This window comes from Hippocampus guttulatus, chromosome 14, assembly GCF_054856545.1.
Source record: "Hippocampus guttulatus isolate MCC_2025c chromosome 14, RoL_Hgut_1.0, whole genome shotgun sequence".
NCBI lineage: Eukaryota > Metazoa > Chordata > Actinopteri > Syngnathiformes > Syngnathidae > Hippocampus > Hippocampus guttulatus.
This window is the reverse complement of record NC_141274.1, coordinates 6,502,477-6,522,815: the sequence shown is the minus strand read 5'-3', so window position 1 is coordinate 6,522,815 and position 20,339 is coordinate 6,502,477. Positions and strand designations below refer to the sequence as shown.

Here is a 20,339-nt window from a genome sequence, read left to right as displayed (position 1 = left end):
TATTTGTTGTTGCAGCCGATTGGCACCCTTGACCTGCTTCGCTGGCCAGCTGGCCGGATTTCAGAGCGGGCTGTTCCTCCTACCTGTGGATCACGTCCCGCTCTCAGCGACCCGATCGTCCTCCCACGAAGGCCACCACAACCTTCCGGAGCCCCGTCTACCACTCCATTAAGAAAACAAGGAAAAAAAATTGAGTTTCTCTGTGCAGCCCAGTGCTTGGAGACCCTTACATGGGAAGAGCCCAAAGGTTGGAAGTTTTCATGACCAGCAAGAGGGTGTCATCCGATTTAAATTGAAACACGTGAGTACTGCGATGCTCTTCTCCCTGTTTACTTGCCAATGTAGAAAAGGTACAAATGTGTCATTCGCAAGGATGTGGCATTGATAGAGGCTGTCCTAGCTTAGTTTCGCATCAATCGAGACGCATCCAAACATGAGTCAGACTCCCTGTTGGGAAAGTTCAGCTGAGCGCATCGTTGAGCCAAAACGTTCATCGATCAAACATGACTCATAACTTACTTTACATTTGCACTCAAACATTTAGTCCAATCCAGTCATAGAAGCACAAACAGGTCCTGGTGCAGGTCCTAGTAGAGCTCTTTGCTTCTGTGCAGGTGCTGCAAGATGGCGTCGGTTCCCTGCGATGAGCCCCAAATTCTCTTCAAGGCTTCACACTCGCGCTCGTTGGTTTGCTCCAGAGAACTTCGGCTGGAGTTCCTCATCAAAGCTTTGGACTCCCGCAGGACCTGAGCCGCACAAAAACGACACATCAAATTCTGTGGGGATGTGCATTCGCTTGATAAGCTTTATTGAACCAAGAAACATATTTCATATGAGAGCCGGACCATACATCAGGTGTCAGAAAATGTCGTGTTAACATTCGCAATTCAAAGGTTGAAAAAAAGAAATCAATTATCATCAATATGGGGTGAGAAGAAATACTCGTTTCCCAGCTTGAAATGCACCGCAGAGCAGCGTGATACTCACGAGAGAGTCGACGGCGACCAGTTCTTTGATACGCAACATCACTTCCTGTGTGAAGGTTCCCGGCCAGAGAACCTGCGAGACCAAACCTTTGGAACACGCCTCCTGCGCCGTCAACTTCCTGCCACTCAGGAGCAGCTCGTTGGCCTGCAAGCAAAAGGAAGGGTCAGGCCGCCACGGCCTGGGCCAGCTTAGAGGCGGGGTACCAACCGAAGGCGGGCCCATGATGCGGGGGAAGGTGAAGGAGGAGCAAGCGTCGGGAGTCTGCCCGTACGCGGCGTAGGGCGTCTGGAACCAAGCCTTCTCATTGGCCCACACCACGTCGCACAGTGGCAAGATGGCGGCGCCCAGGCCCAGCGCCGGCCCGTTGACGGCGGCCACAATGGGCTTGCGGAACTGGATGAACGTGTTGACGAACGTCCTGAGGAAGCACACATGCGCTCACGTCATTTGGCTAGCTCACAAAAGTCAGGACACGTCACATGTTGCACGACACGCTTCGTTCGGACGACAAGCAACAAAGGACACTTGGCTCCGAGGTCAGCTAGTCGGTGTACAGCGTGAGGAACTGATGGAATAATTATACAAATGTTATCATATAAAAACACATTGCTTGCTGTAACTCAGTGTTTTTCAAACACTGTGGGAAATTATCCACTTTGTATGCCTGTGCGGTGTACCGGCCGGCAGCCGGGTAATCATGTGGGGCTCTTCCATAGCAGCTGCTGCTACCTCCCGTATTTTCCGGACTACAAGTCGCTCCTGAGTATAAATCGCACCAGCCATAAAATGCATATAAAGAACACAAAAACATACATAAGTCGCACTGGAGTATAAGTCGCATTTTGGGGGGAAATGTATGTGATAAAATCCAACACCAAGAACAGACATGTCATCTTTGAAGGCAAATAAAAATAAAACAACAGGCTGAATAAGAGTACGATATGCTAACGTTACACGACGCATAAACAATGAACTGAGAATGTGCCCGGTATGTTCATGTAACATATTAAGAGTTATTCAGATAACTGTAGCGTAATGATCATGCTAACAAGTTTACCAAACCATCAGTGTCACTCCACACAAAACACAAAATCCGATGAAATCTTCATCCTCGGGGTCACTTTTAAGCAACACTGCCAAATTCGGAGGTAGAAGAGACGGTAGAGAGAAAAGACTCTTCTACTTCGCTGACGTCAGAGTCATAGTAGGTGTTTTTTTGTCAATGTGGAAAGTATCAACACAGGCCTAGAGCCCCCTCTTGCGGTTTAATGTGAAAATAACATGTCAAATGAGAGAACGTGTTAATTTCACACATAAAACGCTCCAGAGTATAAATCGCACACCCGGCCAAACTATGAAAAAAAACTGCGACTTATAGTCCGGAAAATACGGTAATTGCCTTGTGCAGTTTTCTGGCGCGAGGCAATACAACGAAAGCTGTCTTTTGTTCGGATTTACTTTTACCGGAGATGACACGGCACCGACTCCATTGTGCTTGGTATGTGGCGCTCTGTCCCCACCCCGCCCCCACCTATGGCGAAAGGGGACTGAGGCAACCACTTACCTGATGGTTTCGGCCATCTTAACGCTTTCCTTCTTCCTGTCATCTGTGAGGCGTCGGACCAAGTGGACCAAGTCCAGGCCGCAGCAGAAGACGCCGCCCACAGCTCCCAGGAGTACCAACTTGCTGTCGTCGGACGCCGCCGTCGCCATGGCGCTCTGGATCTCCTTCATCACCTGCGGTGACAACCACGGCGAAGGTGAAAGGAGGAGACGGGGATGCGTGTGGTGGTCCGCGCGGCGGTGTACGCGCACCTCGGGGTTGAGCGTGTTGTTTTCCGAGCTCTTGGTGGACAGCAGGATGTGCGTGAAGCCGTCTTGTTTCTTGACCACGATATCGCGGTAGCGGTAGGCGCTCTCCGTCTGTCGCACGCTGAAACGCAAGCGTTTGTCGAATGCACCGCGCTCCTCCGGACGCCGCTTGGTCGGGGCACCAGACGTCACAGTAAGTGCAGAGGTCCCGCCCGTACCGAGGTCCTCCATCGTCCCCGGAGCGCCTAAGCGGATGCAAAGTTGGTCAGTCGGCACCTCCGGAGTTGATCGAACAATATACAAACACATTCACGGGCTTTTTCCTCGGTCTGTGCGCTGCTTCGAGGAGGCTAACATAAACATGTTTCTCAAACGACAGAAGTGTGTGGCAACCCGTAAAAAAAAAACTATTACTACTTTCATATTAGCCAATTTATCACCTTTCAGACTCAAGGATTCATGTTGATACTCAGATTTTTTGGGCACACAGACTATGGAACCCCAACTCACCAAATTATTGTTCTGCGAGCGCCCGTGAAATACAATGCAAATCAAAGCAACATTTTCAGATGCAAAATGAAATATTACGGCATGAATCCCTGGGAAACAAATTTCTCCACAGTGAAGCATCAGTGTTGCCGGTGGTGTGTGACAGCTCATCTGGCTCCACTGCAACAACACCTTGCGCAGCTTTTTAAAAGCAAAATGACTTGCCATTTTCACATTCTTGGCAGCCATACTGACAGCACCATTCGCTGATTCCTAGCTTAGGTCCCCGAAAGATGTCACATCATGAGAACTTGCCCCAACTGCTTTCTCCTTGCCTGCTTGTCGAACTTCAACTGGAGCCTTCGATCACGCTGTCTGCCGGTGGCCAACCCTAACTGTTCCTTCGTGCTAAGCCTAAGACACTAAACATTTGAAGGACCCCTGGCTCAGTTATTGTTAAGTGTACACAAGCCCCTAAAACGGCATTAGATAAACCTCAGCTATACTTATTATGATGATGATGATTATTATTATTACCTGATCCATTGAGGGCTTGCATCACGGGCCGGGCGTTGTTGCCCCGCGACCTGATCCCCATGCGGGCGCGCAGCTCTCCTGGAGCCAGCTGCACGCCGGCCGGTTGCTCCAGGGCCACCTCAGGGGGCACATCGTGGGCATCGCGGGCGCCGGCATCCGTGTTGCGAGTCGCCTCGCTGGGTGCCGCCTCGCTGGGCGACTCTTCAGCGTCCAGTAGGCTGTTCATGGGGCTTCTGGGCACCAGGATCTTGATCCCGCTTTTGGACAAGTCCAAGCTACGGCGGGGTGGGCCCACCAGGGGCGCCGGCATTGAGGGCACCAACTTTGGAGGTCCTGGCATGACACTCACTGAGGAGTGCGACTGGCCCTTGAGTTCGCCGGGCGACAGATGAGGCGGAGGGTCCGAGAGGGGCAGAAGTCGCCCGACATGAGCAGGTGGGCTGCAGGGGTTCCCGTGGGGGGTAGCGCACAGGTAGCTACGAGTGGAGCGCAGCAGGGTGGCGTCTCTGTGGCGCTGGGCGTGCTGTCGGTTGAAGTCGTGCACATACGGCATACATGTAGTCAGATGAACCTCGGGCTCCCACGTGTCGCCTTCGCAGCCGTAGCCTCGCCAGCGGACCAGGTACTCCGTCCGCCCCTTCCGGTTCTTCCGCTTATCCACGATTCGCTCCACCTGTGGCCAGCACGCAGCCCATTTGTTCATATCATACGCATTAGAAATTTCAAAACATGTTTCAAGTATCCCACGCCATGTCCCAGTACACATATGACGATATCTAGTTGACGTTGCGTCACCCCGCGACGACTCATCAACTTTTCTCTAGTTGGCCGTGTTACACGTTAGCTCGTGTTAGCATGTTAGCGTCACCTCGTAGAAGTCTTCCGTTGCCATGGGGACGGCGTACCAGTGCCGACAAGTTTCTGGAGTGATTCCAGCAGGTCACCAGCATGAAGAGCGGTCGGCGGCTCTGCTCTGTTGGACCTCTTAATCGTCTCGACGACCACTTTTGGCGACGCACTCAGCTAGCTGCTAGCTAGATGTTTGTCTTTTGTCTCCAGGAAGCGTCAGTGCGACCCGTCGACCTTCACAATAACAGACTACGCTCATGGAAAAAGTTCCCTTTTATTTTGAAAGAGATTAATGTAACGCTCAATAACTATGTTGCTCGTAAATTGTTCTGTGCTTATTTTTTTAGAATTAAAACGATAAGGTAATACATCATCTGGTGAATGCATTTATTGTAAAAAAAAAATAATATATACAGTCCATAATCCGTTCCAGAAGGCTGTTTGAAAAACGAATTGTTCGAAAACCGAAACCATGCTCTTTAAAAAAAAATGTTTCTTGAACACGTCTGATCACAATGGAAAGCGACACGAGGAAGCGTCATTTCCTCGTGTAAGGAAGGCAGAGGAGTCAAGTGGTGCATTCAAGTGCGCTCAGTTTGTTGAAGAACCGAAAATTGTTCATCATCCGAGGCATAAAAAACTCGATTTTTTTTGGTCGAAAACCGAATTGGTTGAGAACCGAGACATTTGAAAACGGAGATTTGACTGTATATGAGAGATTTTCAGAAAAGGGGGGAGGATAGGCTTAAGTAGGAAATCGTCAGGTGGATCATCAACTGTATGGCGAAGAAGCTGAACCAAAAGGCGAAGCTCTCGAATTACTTGTCAGTCTTTGTTCCAAGCCTCATCTATGGTCTATGCTCACGAGTTGTGGGTTGTGACCGAAAGAACAAGATCCCGGATACAAGCGGATGAAAAGTGTGTCCTTGCTCCACAAGTGACTTAGAGGTGAACCGCTGCTCCTCCACATTGAGAGCAGCGAATTGAAGTGGCTCGGGTATCTGATTGGGATGCCTCCTGGCCCTAAATGTAAAAGAACAAATATCTTTTTGTCACTTTTTTCTATTGTCTTTTGCTGAGACCAAATGAAAAAACTTGGAGTCACAGGACAACACGTTTGTTTAATAACACTGCGTCTGCTGAACTTGTGACATTTGGAAGCAAAGAGGAACACGTTGCTAATGCATGCCAATGTTTAGAATGTCTGATGTCGGACCCATTTCACGCCCATTTGCAAAGTTTTTCAACCTTTCTTTAATCGACTTTTTTAAAGTTTGCAGCACACCGAGGTTCTGGCGATCGGAGTCAGTCTGACTTCTTGTCGGGTATTTGTCTCCGAGAGAAGATGGGCTGGTCGTTGTCGTCATCATCGTCGTCTTCTTGGGTTCCGTAGTCAGACTTGGCCTTCCAGCACACAAAGCACAAGAAGACCAAAAGGCCCAGCGGGAAGCCCAGTAGGAAGCAGCCCAGTAGCGGAGCCTCACTCAGCAGCGGCTGGATGGAAACAAACAGATTTTCAGACAGAACCAGCATGAGGACAGTCAGCTGCACTTGGCCAGGAAGTGTCGAGAGGAAGTACCACGAGCATGCCTTTGGTGTCGTAAATGAAGCGTCTGACTCGCTGAATGACCCCGTTTCCTCCGTGAGCCTAAAATAGGACAAAGGACAACACGAGTCAACAACGCGTTTCAAGATTTTCTGCCAGTGCTTTTTGGCGGACTCGCCTGGATCCTGCCGTCCAGAACCTGATCCACAAAGTCCAACAGATGGCGCTCTGTCTCCAGTGGGGCAGGTGGCAGGAAGTAGTTGTCAGTGGACAGATTCAACATGACGATGGTCGGAAGCTGCAGCTCGCTGGGCACGTGACAAAACACACCGAGTCACATGCTGAAGAAACATGTGCGCAGACATATATAAACATGCAGACACGCGTGTATTCAAGCATGCACTCTCACTAAAACGTGTGCACACACACATACACACGCGCATATATTCACCCCATGATGAGGCCATTGATGTATTCATTGCCCTCCATGAAGCCAAAGTGAATGTTTCTGTGGGAATGAAAAACAAGACCAAAGCTTGATGCGCGCGCGCTCATTCAGTGGATTTTCACATTCAAAGCCCTAAGGTTGAACTTCCCGACCTGCTGTAAACATCTTTGTAGTCCTGCGAAACTTTCCACACAAGGCTTTTGTACCTGAACATGTGAGAGGAAGGACAGCATAAGCGGGTCAGACAGACAGGAAGTGCGCCGCACAGATCTGAGCTCATACCTGAGATTTTGTTGGCTCACGTTGGCGTCATCCAACAGCGCCAACAGAATCAGCTTCCCTGCGCAAAAGAGTGGTGTCAGTGTGTTTGAGGGTGGCACGGGAGTGGATTTTCACTCCCGTCCAATCCCACACCCACAGATAAAATCCCAATCTGGGACTATAGTAAAGAAAAAAAAATCCTGTCCCCGTACCGTTCCCGGTGAAATCGACTTACTCTGTCCTGTCCGTTCAGTATGACTGCCACTCCAGTACCACTCCCGTTTTGGAGGTCAACTACATTAAAAATGGCTGTGCATCTCAGAATTGTTTTTTAATTGGATCATCCCGCTCCCGCGAATTTATCCTCTACTGTCCGAATCCCGTGATTGCACCTAAATTTGAATCCCATCCTGCGAGATTCTTGATAACGTCACCCTCTAGTGTGTGTTTGCGCACGCGTCTTGTGTGTGTGGTCGGCAGTCACCTGAGTCTCCCATGGCATAGAGCATGTAGTTGTCCACTTTAGCATAGTTACTGAATCTCTCCCTTTTGATCCAGGCCTTCAGCGAGCCGTCGCTGGCCTCTGAAATGTGTCAAGGAATCACAAAGGTCATCGGTCAAGACACAAAAGTCAGAGGGATCAGCTTCTTTCCCACCATTGTAGCTGAAGGAAGCGCCATCTTTGAAGACCACCACGGCCGGAAGAGCGGGAAGAGACACGGCCTGCAAACCACACCGTCAAAGCGCAATTAACCAACAGGTAACAAGCTTCTTCAAAGGCTTTTTTTTTTTTTTGCTTCGACTTCTCGTTTTGACATTTGGACCTTGGGCACGACGTCTCTGCTGGCGGAGAAGAAGAACGTCGACACTATCATCTCCTGAGCCACTGATGAGTACTCACTCTGCAAACACAGGTCACAGGTCAGTAGTTACGGGTCAAACGTCTGTGTGTGTATGTGCGTGTGTGTTACTTTGAGTAGCGATGATGCTCCGATATACACAAACATGACATCATGCCGGCTTAAAGTGTGTTGGAAGAGCTCCAGGCTCGTCAAGGGTCGAATCAGCGGACTGATAACACAAACAACAGAACCATGTTGTTTCCCTTTTTTTATGTCACTCTTACCCACTAACACGCTGGCGTGGACGCACGCGCGCGCCCAAGCTCACACAAACACACAATGTGACAGCTGTGAGCGTGTGTCATCCTCACCCGCTAACTCTGTTAGCAAATTCAACAATGGCGTCTGCGGTTCGGGGGCCCAAGTAAAGATACTTCATATCGTTCTTCCACCTGAAATATACAAGACATCACCATGACAATATAATGTCAATCATAACATCAAGATGACTCACGGCGATGTCACCAAAACATCATCGTCACATCAACGCGACGTCATGAACAAACATCACAATGATGTCTGATGCTGAGCTGTGAACTCACATGAAGATGGCGGGATAGGTGCGGACTTTGAACTCTTTGGCTAAGCCTGCAGGCAGAAGGTGGGTGAGGGTGCGAGGGAAAGACACCGCGGCGTCGACGATGATGACGGTGAGGACAAAGGTGGGCTCACCCGCATTGGCGATGGCGTCGCATTTGCCGACGTTGACGGGCGATCCGATGCTCTTGAGCTCGGAGCCGATCCGGTGCCAGGTCGGGTCCATCTCCTTGCAGATTCGGCACCATGGAGCGTAAAACTGAGCACAGTAATGCCACGTGACATCATCAGCGGGCTGGGTCAGGATGGCCTGTTAGGCCTCAAGATACGAGTTTCATTTGTTCTGTGACCACCTTTGTAGCTCAAGGCGGCGCGATATGCTGTCAAACCTGAATGAAGAACCTTTTTATTTCTTCATATTTTTGCTTTGATTTGATTTGGGTCATGCCAAATATCATCCATGTATGGTATTTAGTCGGCCGGAATCGCATCTCCACAATCACGACTTTTCTGGAACTAAAAAAAAAAAAAAAAAATGCTGGCATTCGAACTTGACATGCTTGATTTGCTTTCGCGGGCCACATCAAATAATGTAGTGGGCCAGATTTGGCCCCCGGGCCTTGACTTTGACACCCATGCTCATACCTGTCAACTTTTCGGAGCGCCAACCTGTATAAACTACCAAAAAAATCATTATAAAGAGCAAAAAATCCTTATAACATCCCAAAGCATTTTATATGTCAAAATAACGGCAGAAAAAAACCCACGAAATTTTCAATGATATTTATTGTAGATCTCCATAATACAATGTCCGGTAACTTTCCAGTAAATCAGATTTACTGGAAAGTTACCGGAAATGAAAGCATTCGAGTAGAATTCTGGGCAAAAGCAAACGGAAATACCTGTTGGGGGGGAACGGAAATTTTCAGAATCCGTATGATTTGTGCGATACGGCCATATACGCAAGATTCACCACAAAATCCGTATGAACTATGGCTAAACCGTATGAGTTGACAGGTATGCATGCTATACAGGATTTTTTTGTGCACTTTTTTTTTTACACTACCACACACACTCAACAGAGGGCAACCAAAAATGTCACATTTTCTCATCACTGATGACATATGAAAGTCAAAGTACTTTAATCAGCCAAATGTCTTCATTTCGCCGCGTCTCCAACAACCTGTCGGACAAGGAAACACTGACAGTGACTGAGAGGTGATGATGACTCAAATCACACAAAAGTGGACTCACGAGTCATCCAGCTCGTCCACGAAGGCCCAAAGCGGCGCCACGGACGCGCACAGCAACACCGCTAGCGCACCAAAAAGAACTGTCACACAAGGATTCTCCGCATCACCTTCGCCATTGCTTAAGAATTCTGTGTGAGATACGTCCTAAATGTTCTTTTTGTTCCCGTGATTCTAGAGTGACACAAACTGCCTGAGACAAATTTCTTGTGTGTTCTTACAGACTTGGCCAAGAAAGATGATTCTGACATCACGTCAAGGTAGAATGAATAAGTACAGATTAAAATGATGACAGTCAACAGTGTAAAGTAATGATGAGTCAAGAGTCATGTAATAATGAGTAAAGTAGTGCAAAGTAGTTCCAATGAAGAAGTGCGGCGAGTGTGTCGAGTTGGTTTTACCTGCGAGCATGACGACCATGCTGACGGCGTGTTCAGACATGTCGAGCAGATTAAAAGCAAAACCATCTGCACCATTGTAATCGGATTGGATTATCGGCTTCTGTTCAAAGGCCTGAAACTTTATTGACAACAGCTGGCCCAACAGTAATAGCTCGAGGAAGTGGATTTGTCACACTGACATCAATTTTTTTTTTTTTGGAGGGGCGGGGGAGTTTCCCATCTGACCCCAATAGGTTTGACTATTTAAAATGGTAACATTTTTCATAAATCATTCTCATTTTTTTGCATTTGACTATTAATAGTGATTAATATTTTGATTATTATTGTGGGTTTTCTCCGGGTACTCCGGTTTCCTCCCACATTCCAAAAACATGCATGGCAGGCTGATTGGACGCTCTAAATTGTCCCTAGGTGTGAGTGTGGGCGTGGATGGTTGTTCGTCTCTGTGTGCCCTGCGATTGGCTGGCAACTGATTCAGGGTGTCCCCCGCCTACTGCCCGAAGACGGCTGGGATAGGCTCCAGCACCCCCCGCGACCCTAGTGAGGATCAAGCGGTTCGGAAAATGGATGGATGGATGGATGAATTTCATTCTCCATGATTAACCAATTATTTAACAACAACAAAATGTAAAAAAAAATCAACGGCTGTTTTTGCACATGTCGCACAATTGACAATAAAGTTGACTTGACAATTGATCTTTTTATTTTCGTTCCGCATATTGAACATTTCATTCTTAGGCAATCTTTAACTCAAATGAAACAAAAATAAATATATTGCCTTGTATATAAATAAGGAATATAAATAAGATAACCTTGATTAGTCTCGCAATGGAAAAATTCCCAATTCACAGCAGCAAAGTTATGCAAGGAAGAAATAGAAGAACAAAATATAGGAGCTGCTGGAAAGGCAGTCAATAAAAACATACGATTTAAAACAAAGACTATACCCGCCTTTGTTCTAAATAACTTTTACTGTATACCATTTGCACCCCCCCACCCCCAAAAAAACTGGCGCTCCATGGATGAAGTCCACTTGAAACAGGCTTCTAAACATTCAGTGTCAGGAACAAAGCCCGGAAAGGCTGATGGCTTTCACTTGAATAATCCTTTTCGACCTTAGGTATACCCAAAGCGCTTTAACGCTTGCTTCCTCATTTTACCTCCTGGTGACGCAGCATCAGGAGGTTCAGTATCTTGCTCAAGGACACTTCCACATGGTCACAAGGGTTGAGGACCCATCCCACAACCTTGGGGTTGGGAGACGACCACTCGGCCACTGAGCCAAAACCTTCAAAGCCACTCGAGCAGATTGACTTGGTTGTCATCAATTATCTCCTCAGACACGGCTGTTGTGATTTTGCTTCAGTTAATTGATCCCGGAAAGAAATGATTGCATGTTTAGAGAAAGCTTTGAAGCTGACGCGCAAGGAAAACGACTTGAAAGAATGAAGGGGTATTGTCTGTCGCCTGTTAAGAAAAAGAAAACATCTAGAGGCATCTTCAGAAAAAAAACTTCCACCTGTTGGCCATTTCTGCCTTGGACGTGGGAGCATTAAGATGGCGACGATGCGTGCTGAGGAGGAGGAGGAGGATGATGTCGGCGCATGTGTCTCAGCAGCAGCTGGCGGTCTGCGCTGGCGTAGTGGCACTGTTGGCATGGAAACGTCTCCCCGGTGTGATGGCGTCGGGCGTGCAGATCCAGACTCTTCTTCTGGATGCTGACAGGGCGAGAAGCGCACGCAAGGAGACTGAGGAGTGAGTGCGTACGTTGACGTCAGGGCAAGTCGGGGCGTTACCTGCTGTAGTTGCACTGCAGACACTTGTGAGGTTTTTCTTGGCTGTGCGTTCGGGAGTGTCGGCGCAGAGAACTCCGGTCGATGGAAGCATAGGGACACAAGGCACACCTGTACGGCTTCTCACCTGTTCACACACACACGTTCCCGTGAGCAGCGCAAGGGTGCCTGTCACCATTGGGTATTCAGATAGGTGTGTGTGCGCACATGCACACGTTACCGGTGTGCGTCCTGACGTGCTGCTGCAGCGACTCCTTGATTCTGCTCGTGTATGGGCAGGTGGGACAGGTGAAGAGTTTGATTCCAGTGTGGACCCCCAGGTGGCGCTGCAGGGTCACTTTGCTGGACAATTTCCTGTGTGGAAATAAGGAGCTCTGCGATTAGTGTGTGTGTGTGTGTGTGTGTGTGTGTGAGAGAGAGAGAGAGAGCGCCAGACAGACGACTATGATTAATAGACTGACTTGTGACACAGCGAGCAGACGAATTTGTTTCCTCCTTCTGATGATCTGTGACGAGAGCTGTCAATCAATCAATCAACCGATCAGCAAGTCAGGTGCCAAGCAGCAGTGATTATGTCACTCAAGCGTCTCGCATCCACCTGTCCAGGTGTGTCGTCACCTTCTTCTTCTTTTTTTTCCTGTCAGCTCGTTCAATCACACGTCGACTTTCGTCTGCAGGCAGAGTTTAAATCATTTGGGATTTTCCCAGCAGAGTAAAATTAAGTCAGTTACAAGTGCGATTTTGTTAATTTTTTTTAATCTTTCATTTTAGTTTTTCTTTTTTAATAAAAGAAGTGTTTGTTGAGTAGAAGATAAAAAAAAAAGAAAAGAAAAGGGCAAGTGTTGTTTGATTCTTGTGTACGGCAATACCGAAATCGGTTCACTTCAAATCACCCCCCCAATAGCTCATGTATGATACTGGTTGACAAAGAAGAAAAAAAGGGTACTTTTGTTTGAAATACAGTATATCTAGTTTTATGAACACAAGATGTAATTTCAGTTAGTTTTCTTTTACATTTTTATTTTGTTAACAAAAATGTGATTTTATTAATTTTGGTCAACTCTAATAACCTTGTCTACAGGGGGGACTTAACTGATTGATTCAAGTTCAAGACGGATGGTTTGAAGAGATTTTTACCTGCGTCCCCGAAGTCATGTGAGTCTGGCTGTTTTTGCCCTAGCTCCTCCTCCTTCTTCTTCTTCACATCCGTCCTCCTCCTGCGAGACTTTAGCTCCGCCTGCCGCTCAGCCGACCGCCCCTGGCGGCGGCGGTTCGCTTGACGCCACGCGCGATGTCTCTTGGATAGACGGCGAGCATCATTTTTCTTTTTAGCACCCTTCCCTGCGTCCTCGGATGTCAGCGGGTCCGACGGCTGATCGGTCGACCGCGCCCGTCCGGAGACAAGAGGCTGCGGGATCTCCGGCAGGGGGGCAGCCGGCCGTGGGGCGGTGATGCGACACAGTCCGAGCGTCATGAGGTGGGCGGACTGTGCAGTCTCCTCGGAAGTGGCATCCGTGGAACCCGATGTGGTCTTCACGGGGAAGATGGACTCGTCGTCTTCAAACAGGCTGCTGACCTGCTGATGAAGACACACAAACTTGATATCAAATCTGTGAGCCCAGCTGTGCAATATATTTTTTGAATCTTTTTGTAAACCTGCTTGAATGTTTACAATGTGCAACCCTTTTGCATCTAATACTTGAAGAGTCTTGCATATTGTACACATTATTTTCTTTTTGCACTAACTCATCAATTAATCAAAAAAATAACTGACAGATGCATCGATTCGTAAAAGAATCATTGGTCGCAGGCCCGATCATTTTTATAAAAAAGACTGTCCTTACAAATAAACTCGAATGTATTGTATGTGCGTCACCTCACAGCTGTGCGCAACCTTTAACCCCGCGTCTGGGCCGATGTCGTGCAACATGTCGTACAGCAGCAAATCATCATCGTCGTGCTTAAGTTCGAGGGTGTAGGTGGGGGGCGACCGCTGAATCCCCGCCTCCTCCAATGAGGTGTGAACCATCAGCAGGTGACTGCAGATGGCGCTCTTGAGGCCACAGGTGAACTGGCACAGCTTGCAGCGGAAGATCTCCACCAGGAAGGCCTCGGCTAGGCCTCCGCCCTCCGCCAGCCCGTCAATGACATCACAGTAGAGGCGGGCGCAGGCGGGCCCGCCTTCCAGCTGCAGCGTGACGGGGCCCACGTCCCGGAAGCGCCGCGTCCAGCTGCACACCAGTGTGTCATCGCCAACCGCTGAGGATGACCCGGACATGAGCGCTGCATCGTCACTTTCGACTGAGTATGTGGCCGATGACCTCGTGGTGGTATGTGTGGTCATGGTGCAATTGGAGATCTATTTGCAGATGATGCCTTCAAGGACACGCATCCATTTTAGGCCAAGTCCTTTGGACGAAACCTGAAGATGTTTCCACATTTGCCTCTCTAGTTCTTTGTTATTGTGATCCAGCTCCCTTCCGCTTTTTGATTCCACCTGTGAATACATTCGTAATATGCTGGCTCATTTTATTTGAAAAAACAAAGCAGCATCATCTGAAGACAAGGTTGGAACAGAATAGAGTAGAAACGTCATTCGTCTGACACCAGAGGGCGACAAGCGACAAATTTAAAAAAAATTAAAACGATGTGCAACACCTCTGATTTCACGTGTTGAAATCGAATCCATTAGAGATCATGACGTCAGTCAAACGTATCATAAGCAACTGGTAATCAGGGGACAGAAATTTGCACTAGTGTTGGTCTTTTTATTTCGTTAGGGAAATTTCATATTCACAAAGCTATGTTTTAAGTTTTTTTTTAAATTAATTGATACTGATTGTGTGGCGGCCCGGTAGTCCAGTGGTTAGCACGTCGGCTTCACAGTGCAGAGGTTCGATTCCAGCTCCGGCCTCCCTGTGTGGAGTTTGCATGTTCTCCCCAGGCCTGCGTGGGTTTTCTCCGGGTGCTCCGGTTTCCTCCCACATTCCAAAAACATGTGTGGCAGGCTGATTGAACACTCTAAATTGTCCCTAGATGTGAGTGTGAGCGTGGATGGTTGTTCATCTCTGTGTGCCCTGTGATTGGCTGGCAACCAATTCAGGGTGTCCCCCGCCTACTGCCCGAAGACAGCTGGGATGGGCTCCAGCACCCCCCCGCGACCCTAGTGAGGATCAAGCGGTTCGGAAGATGAATGAATGAATGAATGATACTGATTGTTACATTGAGTCCCAAATTTTTAGATAACAAGAAAGTTAGAAACATTTTGACATACACTCTTAAGTTGTTTATTTGAAGTCCCTTGACAATTTCTATATGTAGTTACTTAAATGTTAAGTTCGTATCAATTCTTTATTTTGTTTATTTAAGGTTTGTCAAAAAAAATCCAGATATTATGGGATTGAACTGGAATATATGATTGAAAAAAAAACTGAAAAAAACTACAGTACAGTACTGGACATTGGCTTCAGTGGCGAGAATCAAACAAGTCCGCTGCGAGAAGAAGTTGCTTCAAGTGGCTAACGGAAGCATGCTAACAGGCACAAAAGACGCCTCAATGAAGGCAAAGTAGCCAGCCGACAAAACACACACACACACACACACACATTAAAATGTTTCCCGCCTGGTGAAATGAAAAACTAATCATACCGTTTACATAACTTGTCAGTCGTCGGTCCAGCCTTCTGTCGTTTCTGTTTCTGTTGCTACGTCGTCGTCTTCGTCGTCTTCTTTTTGAGTACGGGTCAATGTCAACTGTCTGCTATACTGCCCCCAGCAGGCGGCTGACGGTACCAGATGGAGGTCTGGCAGATAGAAACACAGAGGAGGCACTTTCCCTCGAGGACATTTTAAAAATGTCTATCCCAGTTTACAAGAAGAAAAACAAATTATTCTGATCAGTTTTTAGCTCAAACATTTGCAGAAAGGAAAAATTGGCAAATGTCGGAATGCTCAATACCACTTTTTTTCAGTACTCAGCAAATAGTATTCAACTCTGTCAATACTACTGCAAAGTAGCAGATACCACGAGTTTTTTTTAAACCTAAAATGTATATAAAAGCAATGGTCGTTTTAAAGAAAGCCCTATTGTTTATTGTTGAGAAAAGGCACAACAGGTCCTTAGGAATAAAGAATTGAAGTCCAAAATGCTTGTGGATATTCTCTTTCATCAAGATCATTTCTTTCTCAGAGCATTGAACTGGAGTGTTCCGTTTGTCTTCGAAGAGTTCATTTGATTTGATCTTTATTTATCTCAAATAATGAAGAAAAAAATACTGTTCCGTTTGTCTTCGAAGAGTTAATTTGATTTGATCTTTATTTATCTCAAATAATGAAAAAAAATACAATGAGAGTGAAGCAAGAGATTCATTCAAGGTGTTAAGTTCGAGAGGAGACACAAGGAAACCAATTTTTGCCCTCTCATCCGAGAAGGCTATATCAGTTGATGCAACAACAACTGGAAAAAAAACTACTCATATTAGATCTGCCGCAAGTTCATCCCTGAGGTCGGTGGGTCGCCATCATGAGATCCGATACATTGAAATAGTACTGCTATTGGCCTGATACCGATACTGATGATTGGTACTCGCCCATTCTTAGTGTATTGTCATGTTGTTTGATCGATCAAGCATGAAGGGCAACATCGGGTGGAGTGCTGTGGTGTGGAAGATATGGGTCACTACGTGCGTTCGTCCTTAACGGCTTGTTGAACGCGATGAAGGTGAGAGATGCTGTGGTTCTTCGCCACTTCGTCTGCCAGCTTCAAAGCGAAAACTGAAAAAAAAAATTACTCAAAGTTGAAAAACAAACGCGAGCTTGCGTGCAAAGCTGACGCTGTCACTTCCTGTTACACAAGCGTGCCAGTGAGGCCTGGTCGCTTGAGTCACGCAACACAACGAAACAGATGAGTGCACAGGAAATCATCTTCATCTTCATGGTCGTCTTGCTCGTCTCGCTTCCAGTATATCCCGTGGAAGAGATTTTCCACCACCTCGTCAACGTCTTCATGTCGCCAGTGAGACAGACACACCAAGGACGGACGGGCCTTTGGTGCATCACATCCGTGACACGAGCACAAGTATTGGAACACATGCAACTCTTAATCGATCAGCCAACCGATCGATGAGAGCTCGCTCTGTAGACTTGGGATGAACATCCACTGTTGACCATCTCAGATGGCAGGTGTGGCCAAAGGTCAAATACACTTGACGTTGAGCGTGTCAACAACCCCCCCCCCCACGCCACACACACACACACGCACACGCAACACAACGTGAGGGACGTATTCAAGAGAGTCTGCGGTTCCGCCCCTTTTGATCACTTCTGCTTTGACTCGTTAAAATTGTAACGAACATCAGAACGCCTGTGCGATCGCGACATCGAGACGCAACCACCAACACCGCCATAGTGAGTCCTCCCGTGTGTTTGTGTGTGTGTGTTGGTGTGTGCTTTTAGTCATTCAAAGTATGTTGAGAGTCAGTGAGTTTGAATTTCAAAATGTCAACGAAGGAAAGATTTTTCCTATCATGGACTCTTATGTTGAAGCTGATGAGTTTCTGATTGACAGCCCCATATTTTCATCGCCTTTCTTTGAAAATCAAGCCATGAGAAGAGAAATGACAGTGACATACCATTATGTTTTTATTTTGAAATTCCAACACTTGAGAAGAAATATTTCTTGTTCTTGGCAGTCAACGGGCTCTAATTTGAAAATGCAAGAAGTTTCTCTTCTTTGAGTTAGCATCAGCAAATGTATGCAGCATGCACAGCAAATGTATGCAGGGCATAAGAAAAAAAATCCAACCTGATCTGTATTTACATTTTTCATTTAGTGCATTAAATGTTGGGTTTTGCCATTATAACCGTAAGAGTTAAATATGTCAATTAAAAAAGAAATGATTAAAGTATATTTGTCAAATCTAGAAAGAGGAACATTGGTCAAATATGCTCCCCGTTTGAAATTCTGACCCATCAGAAGAAAAGTATTTTGAAAATATTTTGAAGTTTCCTGTTAACAGGGCGCTACGTTGAAGCACCACATTTCTGTGACACAAAACATTCTGTTATGAAAAATAGTAAGCTTTTATTTTGCAATGTTTGTGTTCAGCTGGGAGAAAGCCACCGCCAGGTAACTCCATGGATGACTTCGTGACGGACTCTGTGACCGAGGTACTAAGCCTCACCCACTCAGGTAAAGCACGAGCGGACATCATTACTGAACCCCCGACCCATTTTCCCCTTTTCAGGGCCCCTGGTCCGAAGGTCTGACGGCCACCACCCCGGACTATGACTTCCAGGACCTTATGTGCGACCTGTCATCGGTGCGGGCCTTCCGGCGTGCATGCGAGCCACCACTCTTCTGGATGATCGCGTTGGTGGGCGGCCCCGGGAACCTGGCGGTGGTCTGGATCTACCTGAACTTCCGTCGGCGTCTCAAGACTATGACCGATGTGTTCCTGCTCAACCTGGCCGTGGCTGACCTTTTGTTTCTGGTCACCCTGCCGTTGTGGGCGGCCGAAGCGTCTCACAGCTGGACCTTTGGCGCCACCCTTTGCAAGGTAGCTGTGCTTTTTGAAGACTCCTCGGGAATCGATTTCTTTTAGTCCTTGTACGCTTATAGAGATAAGCCAATTTAATTGAGCTGAGTTCCACCCCGCTAAAAACAAAAAAAAACAAAGAAAAAACAGCACAGAGCAGCAGTGACCAGCATTGTGTTGTATTTTCCAGCAGCAAAAGCAAAACAAAAGAGCCAAGATTGGAACAGCCAAACCTCCGGTTGCTGGGCAACCCGCTCTACGTAGTGGTCCGCAGCCGCCCAGCAGGTCCAGAATGTTGCTTGGGCCCTGCCAGGAGCTGCTGACCAACTCAAGTCCAGCCGGGCAACAAAAGCAATGTCAGTTTTGCTTGGTGGTTGTGACTCAGTTGGTAGCGCGGGTCACCGAGTGCCCAAAGGTTCGGCTGTGCCAATCTTGGCTGATTTGGTTATGCTCTTGCTGCACAAAAACACAACCAAGCCTAGCTGGTCTATGCTATTTGTTTTAGCGGGGCAGCATTTCCTCAGTGGGAGGCCGTCAGCGAACGGGGTGGAAAGAACCCCGTCTTTGGTTTTTAAGTGTGCTTCTGGCTCCACAATCTGCCTGGTGCGGGGCGGTCACTCTTGTTCTTAACAGCTCCCGGTGCTGACGGTCTTCCACGGTGGCACTTCCTCACCCTCATCCGTGTCATGTCTTTGAATCACCTTTTTTAAACCCGAAGTGCTTTTGCACATGGGATGAGGTTGGGGCATTGGGCTTTTGTTCTTGTTTTTTTTTTTTTATCATCTTGTGTTGTCCAAGCCTAATAAAAGCTTGACGGCTCGTTTGCAGGTGACGTCGGCGGTGTACAAGGTGAACCTGTTCAGCTCCACACTGCTTCTAACTTGCATCAGCGTGGACCGCTACGTGGTCATCGTGCAGACAGCCAAGGCCCAAAACTCGCAGGCCGAGCGGCGCCGCTTCGCACGATTTGTGTGCGCTGCCGTCTGGTTGGCCGCCCTGCTGCTGGCCACGCCCGAGCTGGCCTTCGCCACGACCGTGTCAACCGAAGCGGACGAGGGCCCACGCGACTTCTGCCGAATGCTGTTCCCGTCGCACGTGGGGCAGCGCACCAAGATGGCCACGCTGTGGGTGCAGGTGGTCATGGGCTTCTGCCTGCCTTTCACCATCATGACGGCATGCTACGGTTCCGTGGTGGCCACCCTGCTCAAGACGCGCAGCTTCCTGAAGCACAAAGCCATGCGCGTGGTCCTGGCCGTCGTGACGGTCTTCCTGGCCACCCAGCTGCCCCACAACGCCGTCCTGGTGACAGAGGCCATGCAGGCAGCCAACGTGACTGTCACCGACTGCCGCGAGCTCCAACGCTTCCTGAAGGTGGGCCAGGTGCTGAAGGGCGTGGCCTACCTGCATGCCTGTCTCAACCCCTTCCTATACGTCTTCGTGGGCGTGCGTTTTCGCCGGGACCTGTTCCAGCTGCTGCGCTCCTGCTCCTGCCGACGCCCAGGGACGCCCTCGGACCAGCTCAGCCGCTCCGGGAAAAGTCCACTGGGTTCCGCCAGAGCGTCTGACAGCGACACCTCACAAGCGCTGTCGCTGTAGGCCGGACTTTCTGGTGGTGGCATCACCGGAGGCGGGACATTCTGTTGGCGCTGCAACCTTTGCGGCAACAGGAAGTGCAGGCTGACGCCAAGCAGACAAAACAAGTGACAGGAAGACGCTCGTCACGCTTTTTGATTCACTTCCTTTCTACACTTCCTGTTTTCACCTCACACCATCTGATGACTTTGATTATGGTTGGGGGGTATCCGTGTGTGTGTGGGGGGGGGCGCCACTCTCTCCTGATGGCACCACCAATTGACTTTTGTTAAAAAAAAAAAAAAAAAAACGTTTTGTGAGTGAAACAATCAAAACAAAGCAAAGTTAACAAAGTAGTCTTGAAAATAAAAACAGCTTATGTCCTCACGTAACCTCTGATGTCTACAGAGATGATTTCA

General features: G+C 48.0%; 4 protein-coding genes across 10 annotated transcripts; 1 reads left to right on the top strand and 3 right to left on the bottom strand.

Moving 5' to 3' along the window:
- Positions 1-314: 314 nt before the first annotated feature.
- On the bottom strand, positions 315-4,890 carry cdyl (chromodomain protein, Y-like). The gene is made up of 7 exons (XM_086129950.1): positions 4,694-4,890; positions 3,826-4,498; positions 2,803-3,044; positions 2,552-2,724; positions 1,195-1,405; positions 988-1,131; positions 315-746 (listed from the first exon to the last, which is right to left on the bottom strand). Exons 1-7 carry the CDS (start codon positions 4,715-4,717, stop codon positions 588-590), a joined length of 1,626 nt encoding a protein of 541 aa, XP_085986076.1. The 5' UTR covers positions 4,718-4,890; the 3' UTR covers positions 315-587.
- An 885-nt stretch (positions 4,891-5,775) lies between these two features.
- On the bottom strand, positions 5,776-10,116 carry LOC147194703 (protein disulfide-isomerase tmx3a-like). 4 transcript variants are annotated; one of them, XM_086129906.1, is made up of 16 exons: positions 10,020-10,116; positions 9,623-9,683; positions 9,509-9,551; positions 8,504-8,627; positions 8,374-8,419; positions 8,143-8,223; positions 7,901-8,000; positions 7,754-7,831; positions 7,586-7,652; positions 7,414-7,512; positions 6,951-7,008; positions 6,821-6,874; positions 6,672-6,728; positions 6,399-6,528; positions 6,254-6,322; positions 5,776-6,168 (listed from the first exon to the last, which is right to left on the bottom strand). In XM_086129906.1, exons 1-16 carry the CDS (start codon positions 10,057-10,059, stop codon positions 5,980-5,982), a joined length of 1,296 nt encoding a protein of 431 aa, XP_085986032.1. In that variant the 5' UTR covers positions 10,060-10,116; the 3' UTR covers positions 5,776-5,979. The 4 variants fall into 4 exon arrangements, with proteins under 4 accessions (XP_085986032.1, XP_085986028.1, XP_085986030.1 ...); XM_086129905.1 differs by having other exon boundaries at positions 6,001-6,168; positions 6,265-6,322; positions 10,020-10,115; XM_086129902.1 differs by lacking the exon at positions 6,821-6,874 and having other exon boundaries at positions 10,020-10,115.
- A 583-nt stretch (positions 10,117-10,699) lies between these two features.
- Positions 10,700-15,539, bottom strand: LOC147194702 (uncharacterized). Of its 4 annotated transcripts, none has more exons than XM_086130070.1 (8): positions 15,461-15,539; positions 13,689-14,309; positions 12,950-13,391; positions 12,411-12,483; positions 12,274-12,330; positions 12,033-12,166; positions 11,816-11,939; positions 10,700-11,737 (listed from the first exon to the last, which is right to left on the bottom strand). In XM_086130070.1, exons 2-8 carry the CDS (start codon positions 14,154-14,156, stop codon positions 11,572-11,574), a joined length of 1,464 nt encoding a protein of 487 aa, XP_085986196.1. In that variant the 5' UTR covers positions 14,157-14,309; positions 15,461-15,539; the 3' UTR covers positions 10,700-11,571. The 4 variants fall into 4 exon arrangements, with proteins under 4 accessions (XP_085986196.1, XP_085986198.1, XP_085986197.1 ...); XM_086130072.1 differs by having other exon boundaries at positions 12,274-12,318; XM_086130071.1 differs by having other exon boundaries at positions 12,950-13,388.
- Positions 15,540-17,158: 1,619 nt separating this feature from the next.
- Positions 17,159-20,312, top strand: ccr9a (chemokine (C-C motif) receptor 9a). Its single transcript, XM_086128845.1, has 4 exons — positions 17,159-17,218; positions 17,919-17,980; positions 18,058-18,369; positions 19,177-20,312. The coding sequence occupies exons 2-4, from the start codon at positions 17,948-17,950 to the stop codon at positions 19,942-19,944; spliced, it is 1,113 nt and encodes a 370-aa protein (XP_085984971.1). The 5' UTR covers positions 17,159-17,218; positions 17,919-17,947; the 3' UTR covers positions 19,945-20,312.
- The last annotated feature ends 27 nt before the right edge of the window (positions 20,313-20,339 follow it).

Excerpts from the sequence above, each read along its gene's own strand:
- LOC147194702 (XM_086130070.1), bottom strand. The coding sequence starts at position 14,156 with ATGACCACACATACCACCACGAGGTCATCGGCCACATACTCAGTCGAA. Across the intron at positions 13,392-13,688 it reads AGGTTGCGCACAGCTGTGAG|CAGGTCAGCAGCCTGTTTGA; the intron begins GTGACGCACATA and ends TGTCTTCATCAG. Across the intron at positions 12,484-12,949 it reads ACATGACTTCGGGGACGCAG|ACGAAAGTCGACGTGTGATT; the intron begins GTAAAAATCTCT and ends CTCTGCCTGCAG.
- cdyl (XM_086129950.1), bottom strand. The coding sequence starts at position 4,717 with ATGGCAACGGAAGACTTCTACGAG. Across the intron at positions 2,725-2,802 it reads ACAACACGCTCAACCCCGAG|GTGATGAAGGAGATCCAGAG; the intron begins GTGCGCGTACAC and ends TTGTCACCGCAG. Across the intron at positions 1,406-2,551 it reads AAGATGGCCGAAACCATCAG|GACGTTCGTCAACACGTTCA; the intron begins GTAAGTGGTTGC and ends GTGCTTCCTCAG.
- ccr9a (XM_086128845.1), top strand. The coding sequence starts at position 17,948 with ATGGATGACTTCGTGACGGACTCTGTGACCGAG. Across the intron at positions 17,981-18,057 it reads TGACGGACTCTGTGACCGAG|GGCCCCTGGTCCGAAGGTCT; the intron begins GTACTAAGCCTC and ends TCCCCTTTTCAG. Across the intron at positions 18,370-19,176 it reads TTGGCGCCACCCTTTGCAAG|GTGACGTCGGCGGTGTACAA; the intron begins GTAGCTGTGCTT and ends GCTCGTTTGCAG.
- LOC147194703 (XM_086129906.1), bottom strand. The coding sequence starts at position 10,059 with ATGTCTGAACACGCCGTCAGCATGGTCGTCATGCTCGCAG. Across the intron at positions 8,224-8,373 it reads ACCTATCCCGCCATCTTCAT|GTGGAAGAACGATATGAAGT; the intron begins GTGAGTTCACAG and ends TGTATATTTCAG. Across the intron at positions 7,009-7,413 it reads CTATGCCATGGGAGACTCAG|GGAAGCTGATTCTGTTGGCG; the intron begins GTGACTGCCGAC and ends TCTTTTGCGCAG.